The sequence below is a fragment of the Nicotiana tomentosiformis genome, chromosome 2 (assembly GCF_000390325.3).
Source record: "Nicotiana tomentosiformis chromosome 2, ASM39032v3, whole genome shotgun sequence".
Classification (NCBI taxonomy): domain Eukaryota; kingdom Viridiplantae; phylum Streptophyta; class Magnoliopsida; order Solanales; family Solanaceae; genus Nicotiana; species Nicotiana tomentosiformis.
The window spans coordinates 56,224,438-56,240,879 of NC_090813.1; the positions used below are offsets into that span (position 1 = coordinate 56,224,438).

At 34.7% G+C, this 16,442-nt stretch overlaps 1 protein-coding gene across 2 annotated transcripts; it reads left to right on the forward strand.

The window, feature by feature from the left end:
- The first annotated feature begins 1,000 nt into the window (after positions 1–1,000).
- Positions 1,001–16,088, forward strand: LOC104116504 (probable aspartyl protease At4g16563). Of its 2 annotated transcripts, XM_009627371.4 has the most exons (12): positions 1,001–1,593; positions 2,091–2,203; positions 2,483–2,728; positions 3,046–3,134; positions 3,211–3,349; positions 6,188–6,262; positions 8,316–8,437; positions 8,531–8,606; positions 9,074–9,133; positions 11,240–11,337; positions 13,912–13,915; positions 14,706–16,088. In XM_009627371.4, exons 3-12 carry the CDS (start codon positions 2,570–2,572, stop codon positions 16,071–16,073), a joined length of 2,190 nt encoding a protein of 729 aa, XP_009625666.2. In that variant the 5' UTR covers positions 1,001–1,593; positions 2,091–2,203; positions 2,483–2,569; the 3' UTR covers positions 16,074–16,088. The 2 variants fall into 2 exon arrangements, with proteins under 2 accessions (XP_009625666.2, XP_009625665.1); XM_009627370.4 differs by lacking the exons at positions 2,091–2,203; positions 13,912–13,915; positions 14,706–16,088 and having other exon boundaries at positions 1,148–1,593; positions 11,240–11,819.
- The last annotated feature ends 354 nt before the right edge of the window (positions 16,089–16,442 follow it).

Below are 16,442 nucleotides of genomic sequence, written 5' to 3' on the forward strand. Positions count from 1 at the left end.
ATTTTAGATACTTATTGGAATCAACCAAATATTCTACTAGTTTAATTTGCCGGTAGGTTTAGTAACCACCGACTTGTCCTACTAACCTTGTTTATTCCTTTTGAAAGGTTCTTTCAATTTGGAAGTCATTTTTTAATTATAAATTCGGTAAGATAGAGCACCTTTGCAGTCCCAACCTCACATTTTAAAACAAGACAGGTAATATTTAATTAAAAAAATTTGCATTTGGTCAATCGTCCAATTTCCTTGAATACTCAAAACAAGATGACAAGATGGACCATCAACTCTGTTATTTTAATATTTATTTTTTCCACATCGAGTTGTCAATAAGTTTTACTCAGACGACAAACAATAAGGGTCGTTAGGTAATATATATTATGAAAAATAATATATGTATTAGTTTTGATATTATTATTTTTTTGTTTGGTAGTATTTTTTAACCTATGTATTAGTTATATACTCTATTCAGTACTATTCTTATACATAACAAACTATATCATTAGTAATACCATGAGTTTTAATTTATAGATAAGTATGTATAAAGATAAAACTATCCTTTCAAAACCTTTTTCAAATCCATTCCAAAGAATATTGAGAGTATTTTTGTAAGCAAATAATTTTTATGCAATACATGTTATTTTTAATACACCAAATTAAAGAAATAATCCCAACATAACTAATTCATGTATTATTAATCCCAACATTACTAATATGCCATACTCAATATTATTCTTATACAAGGGTCACAATCCAACTTTCAAGAATTATTGCGTTGACTATTTGTTTTTTTTAAGCATGGAAGATTGACTCTAGACCATTAATCAATACTTTGATTAAATGATTAAGTCTCTGCTCCTAAAACCCTTTCATTTAGATCCGAAATAAAAAGAAAGAGGAAGGTAATGGTGCCAATATTTGTCTAATCTTTTTTTTTTCTCCTTCTAAATCCTTCTGAATCTTTTCATCCAGAAGTGGAGTACTAAGACCTAAGTATTTCATTAGCTTTTCTTTGTTCCTTTTATTTTTGGGTTGTTTCTCATATATCTTTTATCTTTTATAGAAGAAAAAGGAAACTGAAACAAGAATAAGATACAATTGCATCCACACAAAACAATCAAATAACAGCCAAACACAAGCCCACACGTAAATCCTAAGAACCAAAGACACAGCTATCTGGCACTTCAATTATTATCATTATTATTACAGTATTTTTTAACATAATACTTTAATTGATTGCATATTTCACCATTTCCCACCACAACATACGAGTAACTAATTACATTTTCATATTCGCCCTTCTTTTTCATTCATTGCTTCGGTTGTCAGATTCCATTTTACAGTGCAAAAATACACTAACATCACGAAATCATAACATATTGATTGTATCTCACGTTTTTGCCCCCCTTTCACGGGTTCTTTGCCTTTTCTTCATCATTTCCCTTTCGGTCTCTTTCTTCAACACCCCATTTTGCAACAAATCTTTCTCTAAATACTCTTTTTTATTTGGCATTCTTATCCGTTTTTGTTTCTGGGTTTTCTGTTATGTGGTGGGCTGCATGCTGTTGGTTTCTGAAATCTGCATATTTTCGCGGGGTAAGAAGCAATGTGTGTGTGTGTTTTATTTTGATCTGCAAGCTTTTGTATGTATATTGCTTATGTATCTTTGCTTTACTTTTTTGGGTATTGATCTGATCTCTTGCATTATTCAAGATTTGACCTTTGATTTGGCAGCATCTAGTGGTCATAAAAACACAATCTTTGAAATGGGGTCGGTGAATATAGCAACTAGTGCCGTTGTTTTTGACCAGGGAGGGGGTGGGGAGGTGTTGTGCGGAAAAAGGTTAAATTACTTTGCTAGTAATTCACTGTCCATAATGTTATAATGCTGTGATTTTGTTTTTGAGGTACAATTTGTTCTCTGTTTATCTTAAGGTTTCTGTGAGCTGGAATTTCTGGTGATTTTAGTGGTATGATAGTTTGCAGGACTATTTGTTGTTTTTGTGTTAATATTACCAAGTGGCTTAGGAGTCTTAGCAGACAAGTAATTTTAAGTTGTGCATGATCCTTATCATGAGCTCTTTTACTTCCAGTAAGGTGTCAAAAAGATCGAGTCAAGCTGGATCATGATTGTATCATTGTGATTTTGGAGGCTCGGACTCTCCAACAATTTAGGAGGCAAAAAGAGGAGGGAATATAAGGCAAAGTATAGTAAATGATGTTTGTTGCTTATATTTGAGTTTATCATTAGTTTAGTTGAAATCTATTTGGGATACTGCCTGTATGTGGTTTGATCTTTAAGATATTTGTAGTTACTCATTTTCATTTGAAAGATTTCGAAATATTTGCTCCAATTCTTTTTCACAACGCACATCCAATACATTTATTATGCTCATACTCCTCACCAAACAGACATTTATAATGCTCATACTATATCAAATAACTCTGCTGGCTGATAGATATATTGCTAAATTTTCCATTTCAGGAAGCTGGGGGATGTATTTGCAGTGTACATGTGTAGGTGATGTTCATTTTATAATTGGAGATAGTAGTTAAAAAGAGAGCTAAAGACATGGCAACTGCAATGGGTAGAAAGGCAGCTCCTGCACGGAATATAGTGGCATTTAGATCTTATCAGAGTCGGGCTGAGATATTGGTTAAAACTTATTTGTTAGCAGATCCTTTTATACCTTACACTTCTGTCTTTGCTGGCATATTTGCTTGCAAAATGGTAATGTTTATCGATCATATATCTTTTATCTTTCTTGTGACTATTGAAGAAAGGACTTCCCTTTTTTGATTCAAAGCTGACACATATTTGATGAAGAAACTTTACATGTTCTTGATCTTCTTTGTCACGGTAGTGATGAAACATACAAAAGAAAAAGAAAGAAAATATAAAGATTTGGGGGAAATTATAATATTTCTAATTGGTTTTTCGGAAAATAAAAGAAGTATAGAACATGTCCTACATAAGTTACTTTCATTTGCTGCACAATTTTCCCCCTGTACTTCCATTCCTTTTAAAACTGTTTTGGCTCTTCACAGGTCTATGATCTATGTCAGCTGATCAGCAGTTTTTACTTCAGGACGTACACTACCCTAACAAAAATTCAAAGGATTGAGTGGAACAACCGGTAAATATTCTATCTTTATACTTCCCAAGGTTTTATTAATTCACTACTCATGTTTGTGAGACTTATTTTTCTGCAGTGGCATGTCAACAGTCCATGCCATTTTCATATCTGTTGTGTCCACGTATTTTGCATTCTGGTCCAATCTTTTCTCTGATCACAATCCTGATGGCCTTTTAATCACCAGAAGTTCACCGCTATCGACTTTTACGTTAGGGGTAAGTAATCTTCTACTGTATATGCTGAGTATTGTCTTGTGATACCCCTTCCCCTTTGGGTTTCCTTGAAAGGTCTTGATTCAGGCATTCAAAATCCAGTGGCGTATCTCTCTGGTTGTAGAATAAAGATGACTCTGGTATTTATCCTTGTAATGCTAATGTAGATGGAACTTCAATTATAAATAATTAATTAAGTATGTAATATCTGAATTCACCTCTATGTATGCTTCTTAACTAGAAAAAGTTAGGGCTCAATTTTTCTTTGGCAAAAACGTTATTGGTTTGTTGTTTCCTGTATGGACCTGTTACTCTTAGGGGAAAACAATCGAATTTTGGGTTTAAAGGGATTCAAATTTACACTTTGCACGGGGTAGAATCCCTTTGGTGCCAGCTAAGCTAAGGCTTGTTTTCTTATGTGTCTTTTATGTTCTTCTTTTGTTTCTTTTTCCCTTGCCTTTTTTTGTGTGCAAACCAGGTGGTGAGGGTGCAGTGGTAGAGCCTTGATGCATGTTATTTGAAATATGGTGACATTTCCTTTTAAGATTGTTCTCACTTCTCTGATTTCAACTCGAATAACTTTCCTTGCATCAAGTATTTGATACTGAAATCTTAACCAAAGAAAAAAACCCAATTATACTTACTAAAATCATCTTTTGAGTTGAACATATTAAAATTCTTAGCAATATCCCAATTCTGAAGACCCGCATTGTTATATAGACATTTGCTGAGTCTTATATTCGGACCGCAATCCCTGTGGCCAGGGGCAGATTTAGGGGGGCGGAAGGGGGTTTGTCCGACCCCCCTTTGTCGGAAAACTGTACTATGTATATAGGGTTAATTTTCTTTTTTATGTATATATATAATATGCTGAATCCCCTTGACACAAGTAAAAAACTTAGATCAATGGTCAAGGGGGTCCAAATTTTCTAAAAGGTTGGAGGTTCAATTCCCATTGAGCACAGTTATCCTTTTAAATTTTTGAATCCCCTTCACAAATATCCTGCCTCCACCATTGTCTGTGGCCTGGCCCTCCAGGACAGAACACGTACATGCACACACACCACACACACTCACATTTATATATGGACACTTATATTTGGAATTAGGGGACGATATTTGAGACTGACTAATTACTTTTCGAAATAAGCTTAAAATAGTCTATTATTAACTTAACACTTTTGTTTTCCCCCCGGGTAAACCAGCCACTTATTGGAGTGAAATAATACATCAATAAATCGGTTATACGATAATATATTAAGATTTATAACCTACATGAAAAGGTTGGTCTCATACATGGATATATTAGATTCACACAGGATTGAGTGAGAAGGGATAATGAAGATGAAAAACCAGTTTTTGGAGTATCAGCACCTTGTGTAATGGGGTGAGGTTTGACTTTGGAAGATATGTGGTGTTGCAGAATTGGAATAAAATGGACCTGATAGAGTGAAATGGATGTAGATGATTCATATGATGAACTCTAAGTAATTCAGAATGAGGCATAGTTGATTTATGCACGGTTTAATTGCATGGTTCGGGATGTTATTTTTAGGAGGTTAATCAAGATTGAGAAAAGGAGGAGATAAGGAACTATTTTGGAAGCTCTAACTGGTCCAGAGGGAATTCAAGAAGGATGTGATGTTGTTGAGGCCTGAGGGTCAAAGGAATGAAGATGTTCGTGAAATCATATAATTGGGTGTTATATCGAGAGAGGGATAGGAGGGAGGTGTGGAAGAACATGTATGACACCAAAGCACGTAAGAAGGTTGTAATTTTCACTTTGGTGGACAACGTAATATTGAAGGTGGACAACATAAGGAAGAGGAGGAGAAGAATTGTGGTGATTTAATGCTGCTTGTGTAAGGAAATTGGTGAAAACACCGACCAATTCCTGTTACATTTTATATTCATTACACAGTTGTGGAATTCTGCTAGTTCTCTGTCAATGTTGCTTGGTTAGCACCAACAACAGCAAAAGAAACCATCATGAGCTGGAGGAATCAACATATCAGTAAAGAGAGACAGTGTGAAGAACTATGTTTTAATTTAAGCTAATGAGAGATGAAAGAAATAGGAGATTGTTCTACAGTAGTGAAGGAACAGAAGTAGTATAAGATGAACTTTTTTGCCTTATTTACTTTAATAGTTAGAGGAACACAAGTAGGGGAAAAGGATCTCTTTTGTTTCATGTAATTTATTGGTTTGAGTAGAAATTATCAGTATTATAACTGATTAGGATAGCACAAATGAACTGTGGTTGAGTCACTCTCACTTTTTTACATATTGTCCACACCAGCTTGGCATCTCAATGGATGACCTTTTCTATTTACAACCCCCCCCCCCCCCCTCCCTCTCCAAAATAAATAAATAGAATAATATTAAGATAGCCGAGAACAAAAGTCTTTCCTTTTTCTTAAAATGTTTTCTATAAATACAAACTACAAAAATGTATTGCTTCTTTTGTTTCCTTGTTATACTATTGCAACAGTTTCCTGAAAGATATATAGCTTCAGCAACAAATAAATCGGTTCAAAAGTTGGTTATTATTTCTTTAAGCTGGTATTATGTCTCTTAGAATTCCATTATGTGGCTCATTAGCTTTACACCATGGTATTTGCACTATATCATTTGGTTTTGTGGATTGGGCTATGTGGTCATGTTGCATTATCTTGCTTAACGTAATAGAGTCAATATAGCAGGCATGCTGGTCAGGACTTGCTAACCTAATTAGCTTAGAACTTGATTTACCTTTCTTATTTTCATGTGTCAGTAAGTAAATTAGATGTCAAATTCTCTTGTCACCTGGCTATTTTAATCCTCAGCTTGTGACGTTGTCAGGTATCAGCTGGGTACTTCCTTTCAGACCTTGGAATGATTTGCTGGTTTTATCCTTCTTTGGGCGGATTAGAGTATGTAAGTATATATTCTCAAGTGCAAGACACTCCACTTAACATTGAAATTATTTTCTTAGTTTTGAACAAGCAATAGTTGTGTTTCCTGAAATCAGCCAGGCAGATATCTCCACCAATCTATCTCATTCATTTTTTTCTTTCTTTTTCTTTCTTTTCCCTGTCGCGGTGCATCACAAAGTGGTTATCTTTGTTATGTGGCAAGTGATCCCCTTTGTTCCCTACTCTCTGATAGGATCTTTCTGTTGCTAGGCTTAATGCTTGAATTTAAGGATAGATGCCAGACTGTTTGGATCTTGGGTCTAGGTGTGAAAATGAAAAATAAACTTAATTACCTGTAAATACTGTTGAGTGTTAATATTCACGTAATATTAGGTAGATATGAATGTGTTTGTGATACATGCTAGCTTTTTAGCTTGTTGTACAAGTATGTAACACAAGGAACTTCACTTGATGAAGACTTCAGTATTTGATCTTCAACAACTACTAAAAAAGTTCAAAAAGTTCATACCTTTAAAGTAGATTCTGTGTTGTATACTGGAAATATTGACCCATAGACAGCCATGTTTGGCTTTTAAACATTTGTACAGTGGAGGTGCTAGAAAAGTAAAAGGGATCTTTTTATTTTGTTGTTATATGGACTAAATGATATGGTCGTAAGATGGAAGTACTAACCAGATAATTTAATTAAAATCAGACGTGTTGGGTGGTGGGTTACAAAATTTAAAGTTTAACCTACCACATCTGTTTCTCAATGAATGCTTCTGCCAATCAGCTTGCAAATCACCAGTAAATTCACAAATTTTATTATGTTTTGGATTCTGGGTACTCCACATTGATTTCTATCTCGAAATATTATTTTGGAAAAAGTTCAGAGGCATGGCAAATTATTTTGGCGGGGTGTAGTTTCTTGACAAAGGGATGACATTTATCTCCTTGTTCTAATCTTTGGCTCGTTTAACAAGTTCTGGTGCACTTCTAGTGGAAACTGGGAAAAGATAGAAAAGAAGATTGACCGCTCCTTAGTGACTTGGTGATTAACAATGTTCAAGAAGTGTTTCATATGTAGGACTTTAGAGGACAATAATTGTTAAGGTAGTTGCCGGAGACTTAAGTCGATAATGGAGAATCTAATTTTAGCCTCGCTGAATGTTTTTGTTGAGAAGACAAATTTCAGGTGCAGTGATGATTAATCACCAAGTTAATTTGTGGACTCGTGATTAAATAGTGAAGTACCTCGAGGAGTATTATGCAAGTTGGATATTGAAAAGGCATATCATATTCTATTAGGAGTTTCTGTTGTATATTAAAGGGGTTTGAACTTTGAAGTGGGGATTGAAAGGAAATGGATAATGGGTTTCTATCTTTTGCTATTCCCTGAATGATGCCTTGATTTTTGTGGGCCATAATGCAGAAACTTATAATATTTGTGTTGAAATTGATTCAGTTTGCAGCCGAATTAGGACTATATACTAACACACAGAAGTCTGAGTTGGTAGAGATGGGAGATTTGCAAAATATTCACACTGGCGAGTATTTTGTGGTTGTAGGACAACAACATCACACATCATTTATCTGGGATTACCACTCAGAAAAAAACTCAAAGTAAAGATTTCTAACAACAGGTAATTGATAATTTTAAGAGGTTGAACAGTTGAAAGAGACATATATGCTTAAAGGGGAAAAATACACTATGGAGGTCTATTTTAGATAATGTACCTACTTGTATTTGTTTCATATGCCGAGAGTACTGTCAGACAGATCGGAAAAAATGATGAGGGGCTTCTTATGGGAAGGAAAAAGGGAGAGAAAATGCATTTAGTAGATTGGAGGTAAATAATATTTACCAGTTTGCAGTGACCAATTCAATGTAGTTCGTATATATAATGCAGCTTATGGCAACTAGTTTTCCCTGGACTTCTCCGTTTTGATTGGAACTGAAAAACGGTCATGTCTTGTGTTTCGTTAGTATAATTGGAAGAGTGGCCATTAAATCTCTGGAAATACGATGTGCAGATTTATGTGTAGTATGTCAAATTTTAACTGTTGGATTTCAGGTTGTCCATCATTCTCTTTCAGCAATTGCTGTAGCATACTCCATGTACACTGGAGAAGGACAGCTTTATACATTCATGGTACTGATATCTGAGGTGACAACACCAGAGATCAACATGAGATGGTAGGTGCTAAGAAGAAGACACGTTGGTGAAGTTCAGCAGCATCCATGTTGCAGCACCCTATGAACTTATGTCTCTTTATGGCTTTCTTTCAGGTTTCTTGATACAGCTGGACTGAAAAGATCTAGTGCATATCTGATCAATGGCGTGGTGATATTTTTTGCATGGCTGGTAAGTGAGGTCTTCAATTCTTCATGTGGCATATACAATGCCATTTTGCATAAAAGGATTTGTAGCATGGTTTGTTACGTGGATGTAGGAACGGGTATTATCTGGGGTACACTACTTTTAGCAGGTTTTGTTATATGCTGAAGAATCTGCCTCATGTACCCTGAATCATGTCATAACCGTTTAACAGGGGTATGTCAAAGCAAATGAAGAGTCCATTTAACATAAGCTGCATGACATATAGAAGGGACTGTTACACTTTGCAGTGCATTGCTACCCCTCTCTCATCCAAAATTTTCTATTCTAGATAAGAGTGGGGAGGCGGTGAGGAATAGAGGTGATTTGTGGTGAATTGGAATGGTTGCTCCTTATAATTGACACATGCCATGATTCCATTGTCTTTGAGACATTTAACCATTTCATTGATCCCTATTTAGTATTTGCTAACTGAATTCTATTACTAAATGCAGGTTGCAAGAATTTTGCTGTTCATTTACATGTTTTACCATGTTTATTTGCACTATGATCAGGTGACTCTTTGTTTATTGACAACTCTCTCTCTCTCTCTCTCTCTCTCTCTCAATCAACAAGGTCTTAACTTTTTCTTCCAGAGAAATTCGGCTATTTTGAAATATGTTTTACCAACACTCTTTAAGCCCAAGGAAATTCCCTCAATCAAAATCCAAGTATTTTGGTTGTTAACTTTATTTGACGGTAAAATCCATTAAAGTTTTGATCTTAAATATTTTATGGCCTGAATTGTAAGACCAACTATATTATATGAGAGTGAATCCTCTATGATTCAACACATCCTTAAGATGAGTGTCCTAGAAATGCAAATATTAAGATGGATGTGCAATAATACAAGGTTACATAGACAATAAATTGAGAGGTTGCTTGAGATAGTTGGTCATGTCTTACGTAGACCTCCAAATGCGCCGTCCGTAGAAGTGAAACCATGACGATTGAAGGCGTTGTAAGCGGACAGGGTAGACTAAAATCACATGGAACGGAGTTGTCTGTTGTCTTAAAAGACCTACAATCTCTTGGAATCCAAGCATACTTGGAAAAGGTAAAACATAACGGAAGCAAAAGATCATATAGGTTATTCCCATTAGCTGGGATGAAGACGTAGACATATTGGTATGCTTACATTATCTCCATTTTTTTTTGGGAAGGTAATATGTTGTATGTATTAAACACAAAAAAGTACATGGGTTGTACTGAAACCATATATACAAGTGAGCATAAAGAGTAAACCAGTCTACATTTCTAACAGGAACCTAATGTGTCTAAGATAGATACATTATCTCCATTTCTTGGTGGTTTTCTTTTAATCTTTTACATATTTATATGTCTGTCGATTATGTACGGAACTTGTAGTGTTATAACATCCCAAACTATTTAATATTGGAATGAAACAGGTCATTATTGAAATGGATAGTTAGGATCCATATGGCTGACATCAGTTAGCTTGGAATTGAGGCGTAATTATCGTTAGTTTGAATTAAAATGGCCGGTTATTTGCAGTAAAGGATTTTGAAGAAATTGTTCAAAAACACATTATATTCTTTAAAGTATCCTCTAGGCAAGATTCTGTAGGGATTTCCCATATAACCACCAACTCATTGATATGGGTTTTATTATAAGTAAAGCATCTTCCCTCCGATAACATTATATATAGTTTATCATCAAAAAGTCTATCATTGTGATTACTTTTAGAATGCTGTCAATCCTTCACTTATGATGATTATTTGTTACATTACCTTTTCTTTCAGAATACATGCTTTCCATTTCTATTTTAATTGTTGTTTAGTTTTGAACGAATAAATCGCGGCGCTGTAGTTGCACAAAATATAAATTGTAAATACATCATAATGCAAGTTTGTATAGCACCTAAGTTTTAAAATTGTTATTATTCAACATTAATAGAAAATAAAATATATGCATATTTACAAATGCAGATCAACCAAAAATAGCAGCAGACAATCTAATCTTTTATTAACTGAGAAAATTGGAAGTAAAGATATAATTATACGCTTTAAACAGTTGATATACTAGTAAAGAGAACTATATGGATCTATAGAAAATTCACGTGAAGGAGTAAGCATTAAGCTTAACCTTGTAATTTTAAGATTGTCCATCTCCCTTGTTGAAATTTTGGCTCGGTGCAAACTATGTTCTTCACTTATAGTTTGTATATAGATTACACAGTATATGAGACAAACCTTTTGCTGGTAAAAGTATCTGCTTACTGCAAAAAAGTTATTGGCTGGTGAGTAATACTGTTACTGAAATTGATCAAGGGGTTTTATCACTCTATTATTTCTGAAACATGGATCAACATGAATATCTCTGCAATGGTGTATGAGGTTCGGAAATAGAAGAGAGGGTTTGGAAATAGTATACGAGGATCTTTTTTTAATATTCTTTTTCTTTTCCCCTCCTTTTTCCTTTCCTTTTGCATACTTTAAGGAGTTTAGGGCAGTATCTGGAATTCCAGAATCTAGCTTCATTTCCTTTCTTTGCCAAGAAGTGCATTCTATTTATCTTCTCTTATTATGTGCTAGTATCAAATGATTTCTAATTTAATTACTAAAAATTTTCTTTTTTGAAATATGAATAAATGATTGCAGGTCATTCACATGCACATTTTCGGTATTCTTTTGGTTTTTGGAGTCCCCTCAGCTCTTGGTGTGATGAACCTGATGTGGTTCGGCAAAATCATTAAGGGGTTGAAAAAGAATCTTGCAAAAAGGCTGTGACAAGATGTCAGCATGATCAGTGCCCATTGATGCATTTTTCCCACGAACTCCTCTATACTGTACAAATAGGTTATAGGGTAGCTGAAAGGGGAAGAGAGAAGGGTTAAAGACGTCGGAAGAATAGAGGGTTAGTAGAATCAACAGAAACCAACACATGTAATTGGCTACTGGCAAAGCATGTTCAAGACGTTCACATGTCCTATATCTGTTTTGAGAAGGAAAGTATAACAATGCAATGAGAAACACCACGGGAAGTAAGTAATACATGAGCCCTGTATATGTGATCTGTTCAAATGATACAGTTGTTTCCATGCGATAAACATCTCAGAGCCAGTAACTTCACTTGCATGTTAGCGTGTTCATATAATTTTGTTGTTTCCTTCAACTTTGATTTACTCGTGTACGAGCCATCTTATTTAGTTCCATATTCTACTCCTATTTTTTGCTTTTATTCTTTGATTGGCATCACTTCTTGCAAGTGTGGAAACTATTTGTTGAACTACCAGGTTTTCATTTACTTGTAAAGATATAAGTGTTCAAAAGTGAAAGATGTGAACTTAGATTCTCGTGCGAGTATTTCCTTAATGTTGCATTGGTCAGAGACTCAGTTTTTGTTTGATAAATGAAATATATTCTGGTGGGGATAGATTGCAGTTTAGGATGTTTAGCTAAATAAGAACATCCACATCCCTATTTCTGTAGCTATTGTTGGTAAGGAAGAATGTGTTAGAATATTGGAATGTTCCAATTACTTTTAAACTTTCATTGCAAGGGATAGAAAGAGGGAAAGGAAAAGACAGTTGTAAATTTCCCTCTAGTTTGGCATGTTAAAGTAAAGATTGGTTAAGTATCTTCTTCAGGCACAAATTTTCTTCCCAAAACAAGTGTACGACCATTTCCTTTTGGTATCCAAAAGATGGAAGTGTTAATTTTCCTCTCTTTCTCTCTTTTCCTCCCCTTGTAGAAACGTTTTCAGAGACCAACTATTTGGACTCTAATTTGAGTTGATATTTTAAATCTAAAACTTTCGTCTATTGATTTTGAAAATTACTATCGGAAATTGTTGCTCTTTGATTGTTACTATTTGATGCTACTCTTCCTTTAACTAACTGATGCTACTTTTTCTCCTCTTTTTCCTTATCGTCTTTTGTCTCCCCCGTCTTTCTTTCTCCCCCATCTTTCTTCTGCTTCTTTTTTTCCTTTTCTTCTTTTCTTCTTTTCCACCTTATCTTGAGCCGCGAGTCTATCGAAAACAGTCTCTCTACCTCTCCAGACAGGGGTAAGGTCTGTGTACACACTACCCTCCCTAGACCCCATTTGTGGGATTATACTGGATATATTATTGTATTTTAAATTTAAAACTTATACACATAACCAAACAAGTACAGTGGAATGGTGAGTGCACGGATGGCAATGGGGCAGGGCAAAAGTTGGGTCGGGCAGGGCAAAGCCTTAATGGGGTAGGGCAGGGTACTTCTTAAATGGGGCAGGGCGGGTCAAAACAATTTCATAGAAAATTTTAGATTGGATAGGGCAGGTAACGGGTTTTAGCTTTATTAAAAAGGTCGAAAAGTTATAAAAACTTGAATAGAATCTTGCAAAATAAAATAAAAAAGTTAAAAAAAAATGAAGGAGAGTATAAATAGGGCATGACAGCGCAGGACTTAATATGGCAAACTTGAAAAATGCTAAATAGGGCAGGGCGGATCAAAAGCTTAGCATGTCACAACTTGCCATGCCCTGCCCTACCCAATTGCCATTCCTAAGTGAATGTGGAATGTAAGGCAAAATCCCTCCATCCAAACAGGTAAGAACTTGGGGTTCATTTGGATGGCGAAATTCGGATTTAAGAGGAGATTTCAGAATATAAAACTGTAAAATGACATTAAATGTAATCTCAAATGAAATAAAAATTAGAGGCGGAGATGAATCTCTATTCTAGTTTGTATTTGTTATTCCGTTTTGGGTTTCAAATCTAAATTTTCTTAGGTATGAAAATCCAAAAACTTAAGCTTATGAATTTAAAATACATAGGGCTAATTCTTCCATCCAAACGAGCCCTATTGAATTTGCAAGACTAGAGGTATGCTAATTTGCGCCAATGCTAAAATCTGTCGAATCTTTTCATGCTCTAACGATATTATAATTTGCAGAATTAACATAAAAAGGTTGTTATAGATGATATAAAATAGCATCAGGAGTAATAATTCAATACTAATTTGCTTTTGGCTGACCTATAGCTGCATATCCAAATAATTATGTTAAATTTTATAATGCAAAGTGACAAAAATCTAATGTATTTTAAAATAGACATGTTCTATCTTGTTAGACAAGAACAAGTGCAGTCAGTTACATAACCTTAACTTTGATTCTCCAATTTCCAATAGTTCATGTCATTTTCCAATATCCCAAATTTACTATAAAAAGCGCAGCCACCTTTTTATTTAACAAATATTAGAAAGTACAATTCATTGTATAAACCATATTCATGAAAGTGACTAACTCATTATTTAATCAAAATTAGTATAAAGCAGTGAATTCAGTGGCGTTTTTCTACAAATAGAAAAAGGTATACTGCATAGTTAATAATATATATGTCCTTCTAATTCCTTTTTTCTTTTTCTTTTTGTTTTCAAATTTTATTGAAAAATACTATCTAACCCCTTACCTTTTCAAGTTTTGTGTGTTTGCCCCATGTAGTTAGGTCTTGGGCATTTAGCCCACTTGTTATTCTAGAATCTAGAACATTCAGTACGTACATTACAGATCAATATCTTAAATAGTTGGGAATTTTGACATAAGCATGATATTCTCAAACAAATGCTCATTTCTCTTATAAGTAGAGTGATGAAAGCACGGTTCACCTATTATCATAGAGATTACAACTTCCTCCCCCAATAATTATAATAAACCTTATACACACACTAATACAAGGAGAGAACTAAATTGTAGTACAATAAAACTTACACCATTATTTAGGAAATTATAACTCAAAATCTCAATAAACTTGAGATCTTAACATTCAACTCAAATACGGCCTCACTACTGTAAGTATATAAATTAACCAAAAAGACAAAAAGACCAAAAAAACAAAAAAGAATCATTCTTCACCATGCAACATCTGTTAGCGCAAAAAAACCTAAGTAGAAGTTCAGAAACCCTAATTTCCACCATTAACACTAGAATTGGCTATAAATACCAACTTCCCTTTGCCTTATTTCATGTGAAGAAATCATTTTTAAGAAAAATGACAACACCTTTCTGCCTCTCAACTTGCTTCTTAATCTTCTCTTTTCTTTCTAGTGCATTGGTTCATGTTAACCAATGCTATGCTAAGGAAAAAAATCCTTCTTCTTCCTTGGTGTTAAGTTTAAGTCGTTCGAAAAATAGCCTTTCGATTCCTAAGTCTTCGTATAACTTAGTGAAAAAAACCTCAGAAACGTTGGACGGCGTAATTGAGCCATTAAGAGAAGTGAGAGATGGTTATTTGATAACTTTGAATTTGGGAACACCCCCACAAATTATCCAGGTTTATATGGATACAGGGAGTGACCTTACTTGGGTACCTTGTGGAAACTTATCCTTTGATTGTATAGATTGTGATGACTATAAGAATCACAAACTAATGTCAAGCTTCTCTCCTTCATTTTCATCTTCTTCCTCTAGGGATTTTTGTGATAGTCACTATTGTATTAATATCCATAGCTCTGATAACCCTTTCGATCAATGCACAGTCGCCGGATGCTCTTTAAGTAGCCTACTTAAGGGCACTTGCTCAAGGCCATGTCCTTCTTTTGCTTACACTTATGGTGAAGGTGTTGTAACTGGAACCCTAACTAAAGATACCCTAAGAGTACACTCAAACCCTAATTCTAATATTAGAGAAGTCCAAAAGTTTGTATTTGGATGTGTTGGAACAACTTATAGAGAGCCTATTGGGATTGTAGGGTTTGGGAAAGGACCACTTTCTTTACCTTCTCAATTAGGGTTTCTTCAAAAAGGTTTTTCACATTGCTTCTTGCCTTTCAAGTTTGCAAATAATCCTAATATGTCTAGCCCTCTAGTTGTGGGTGAACAAGCCATTTTTTCTAAAGAAAATTTTCAATTTACTCCTATGTTGAAAAGCTCTATGTACCCTAACTTCTATTACATTGGCCTAGAGGCCATAACTGTGGGGAATGGCGGTGCCACTACACAAGTACCCTTAGCCTTGAGAGAATTTGATTCTTTAGGTAATGGAGGAATGTTGATTGATTCTGGAACCACATACACACACCTACCCGAGCCATTCTACTCGAATCTTCTCACCACCTTTCAATCATCAATAAATTACACACGAGCAAAGGAAGCCGAGGCACAAACAGGATTTGATCTTTGTTATAGACTCCCATGCCCTAATAACAACATTAATACTCTAGTTACCGATGATTTCCCTTTAATTACGTTCCATTTCTTGAACAATGTGAGCCTTATTTTGCCCAATGGGAATAACTTCTATGCCATGGGTGCACCAAGAAACTCAACGGTGGTGAAATGCTTGTTGTTCCAAAGCATGAAAGATTCTAAAGAGGGGCCAGCTGGGATTTTTGGAAGCTTCCAACAACAAAATGTGGAAGTTGTGTATGACTTGGAAAGGGAAAGAATTGGGTTTCAAAACACTGATTGTGCCTCAGCTGCAGCTTCTCAAGGACTTCACAAGAAATAAATAATGAAAATTTTCGATCTGTTACCTGCTTTTTTCCAAAAAGACTATATATGGATCTTAGCTTGAAATTGTGAGTTTGAATTTAGTGTTTTTTTTTAAATGATGCGTTTATGTATTGATGAAGAAAGTTTTCTTATTTTAAAAAGGCACAAGCAAAAATGATTCTCTTTCAATCCGAAGGATTGAGATGGATGTATATTCTAGCTAGTTGCTTGGAAATAAAGAAGCATGCATATTGAAATTAAATGTATCTTCTTGTTCTTTTTCTTTTAAGAAAAGAATTAGTTCACATGATTTTTTCTTCACGGGGAAATGATGATTTTTAATATTTTAGATGTAACTAGTGATTGTATTGCTGCAAAGATGGGA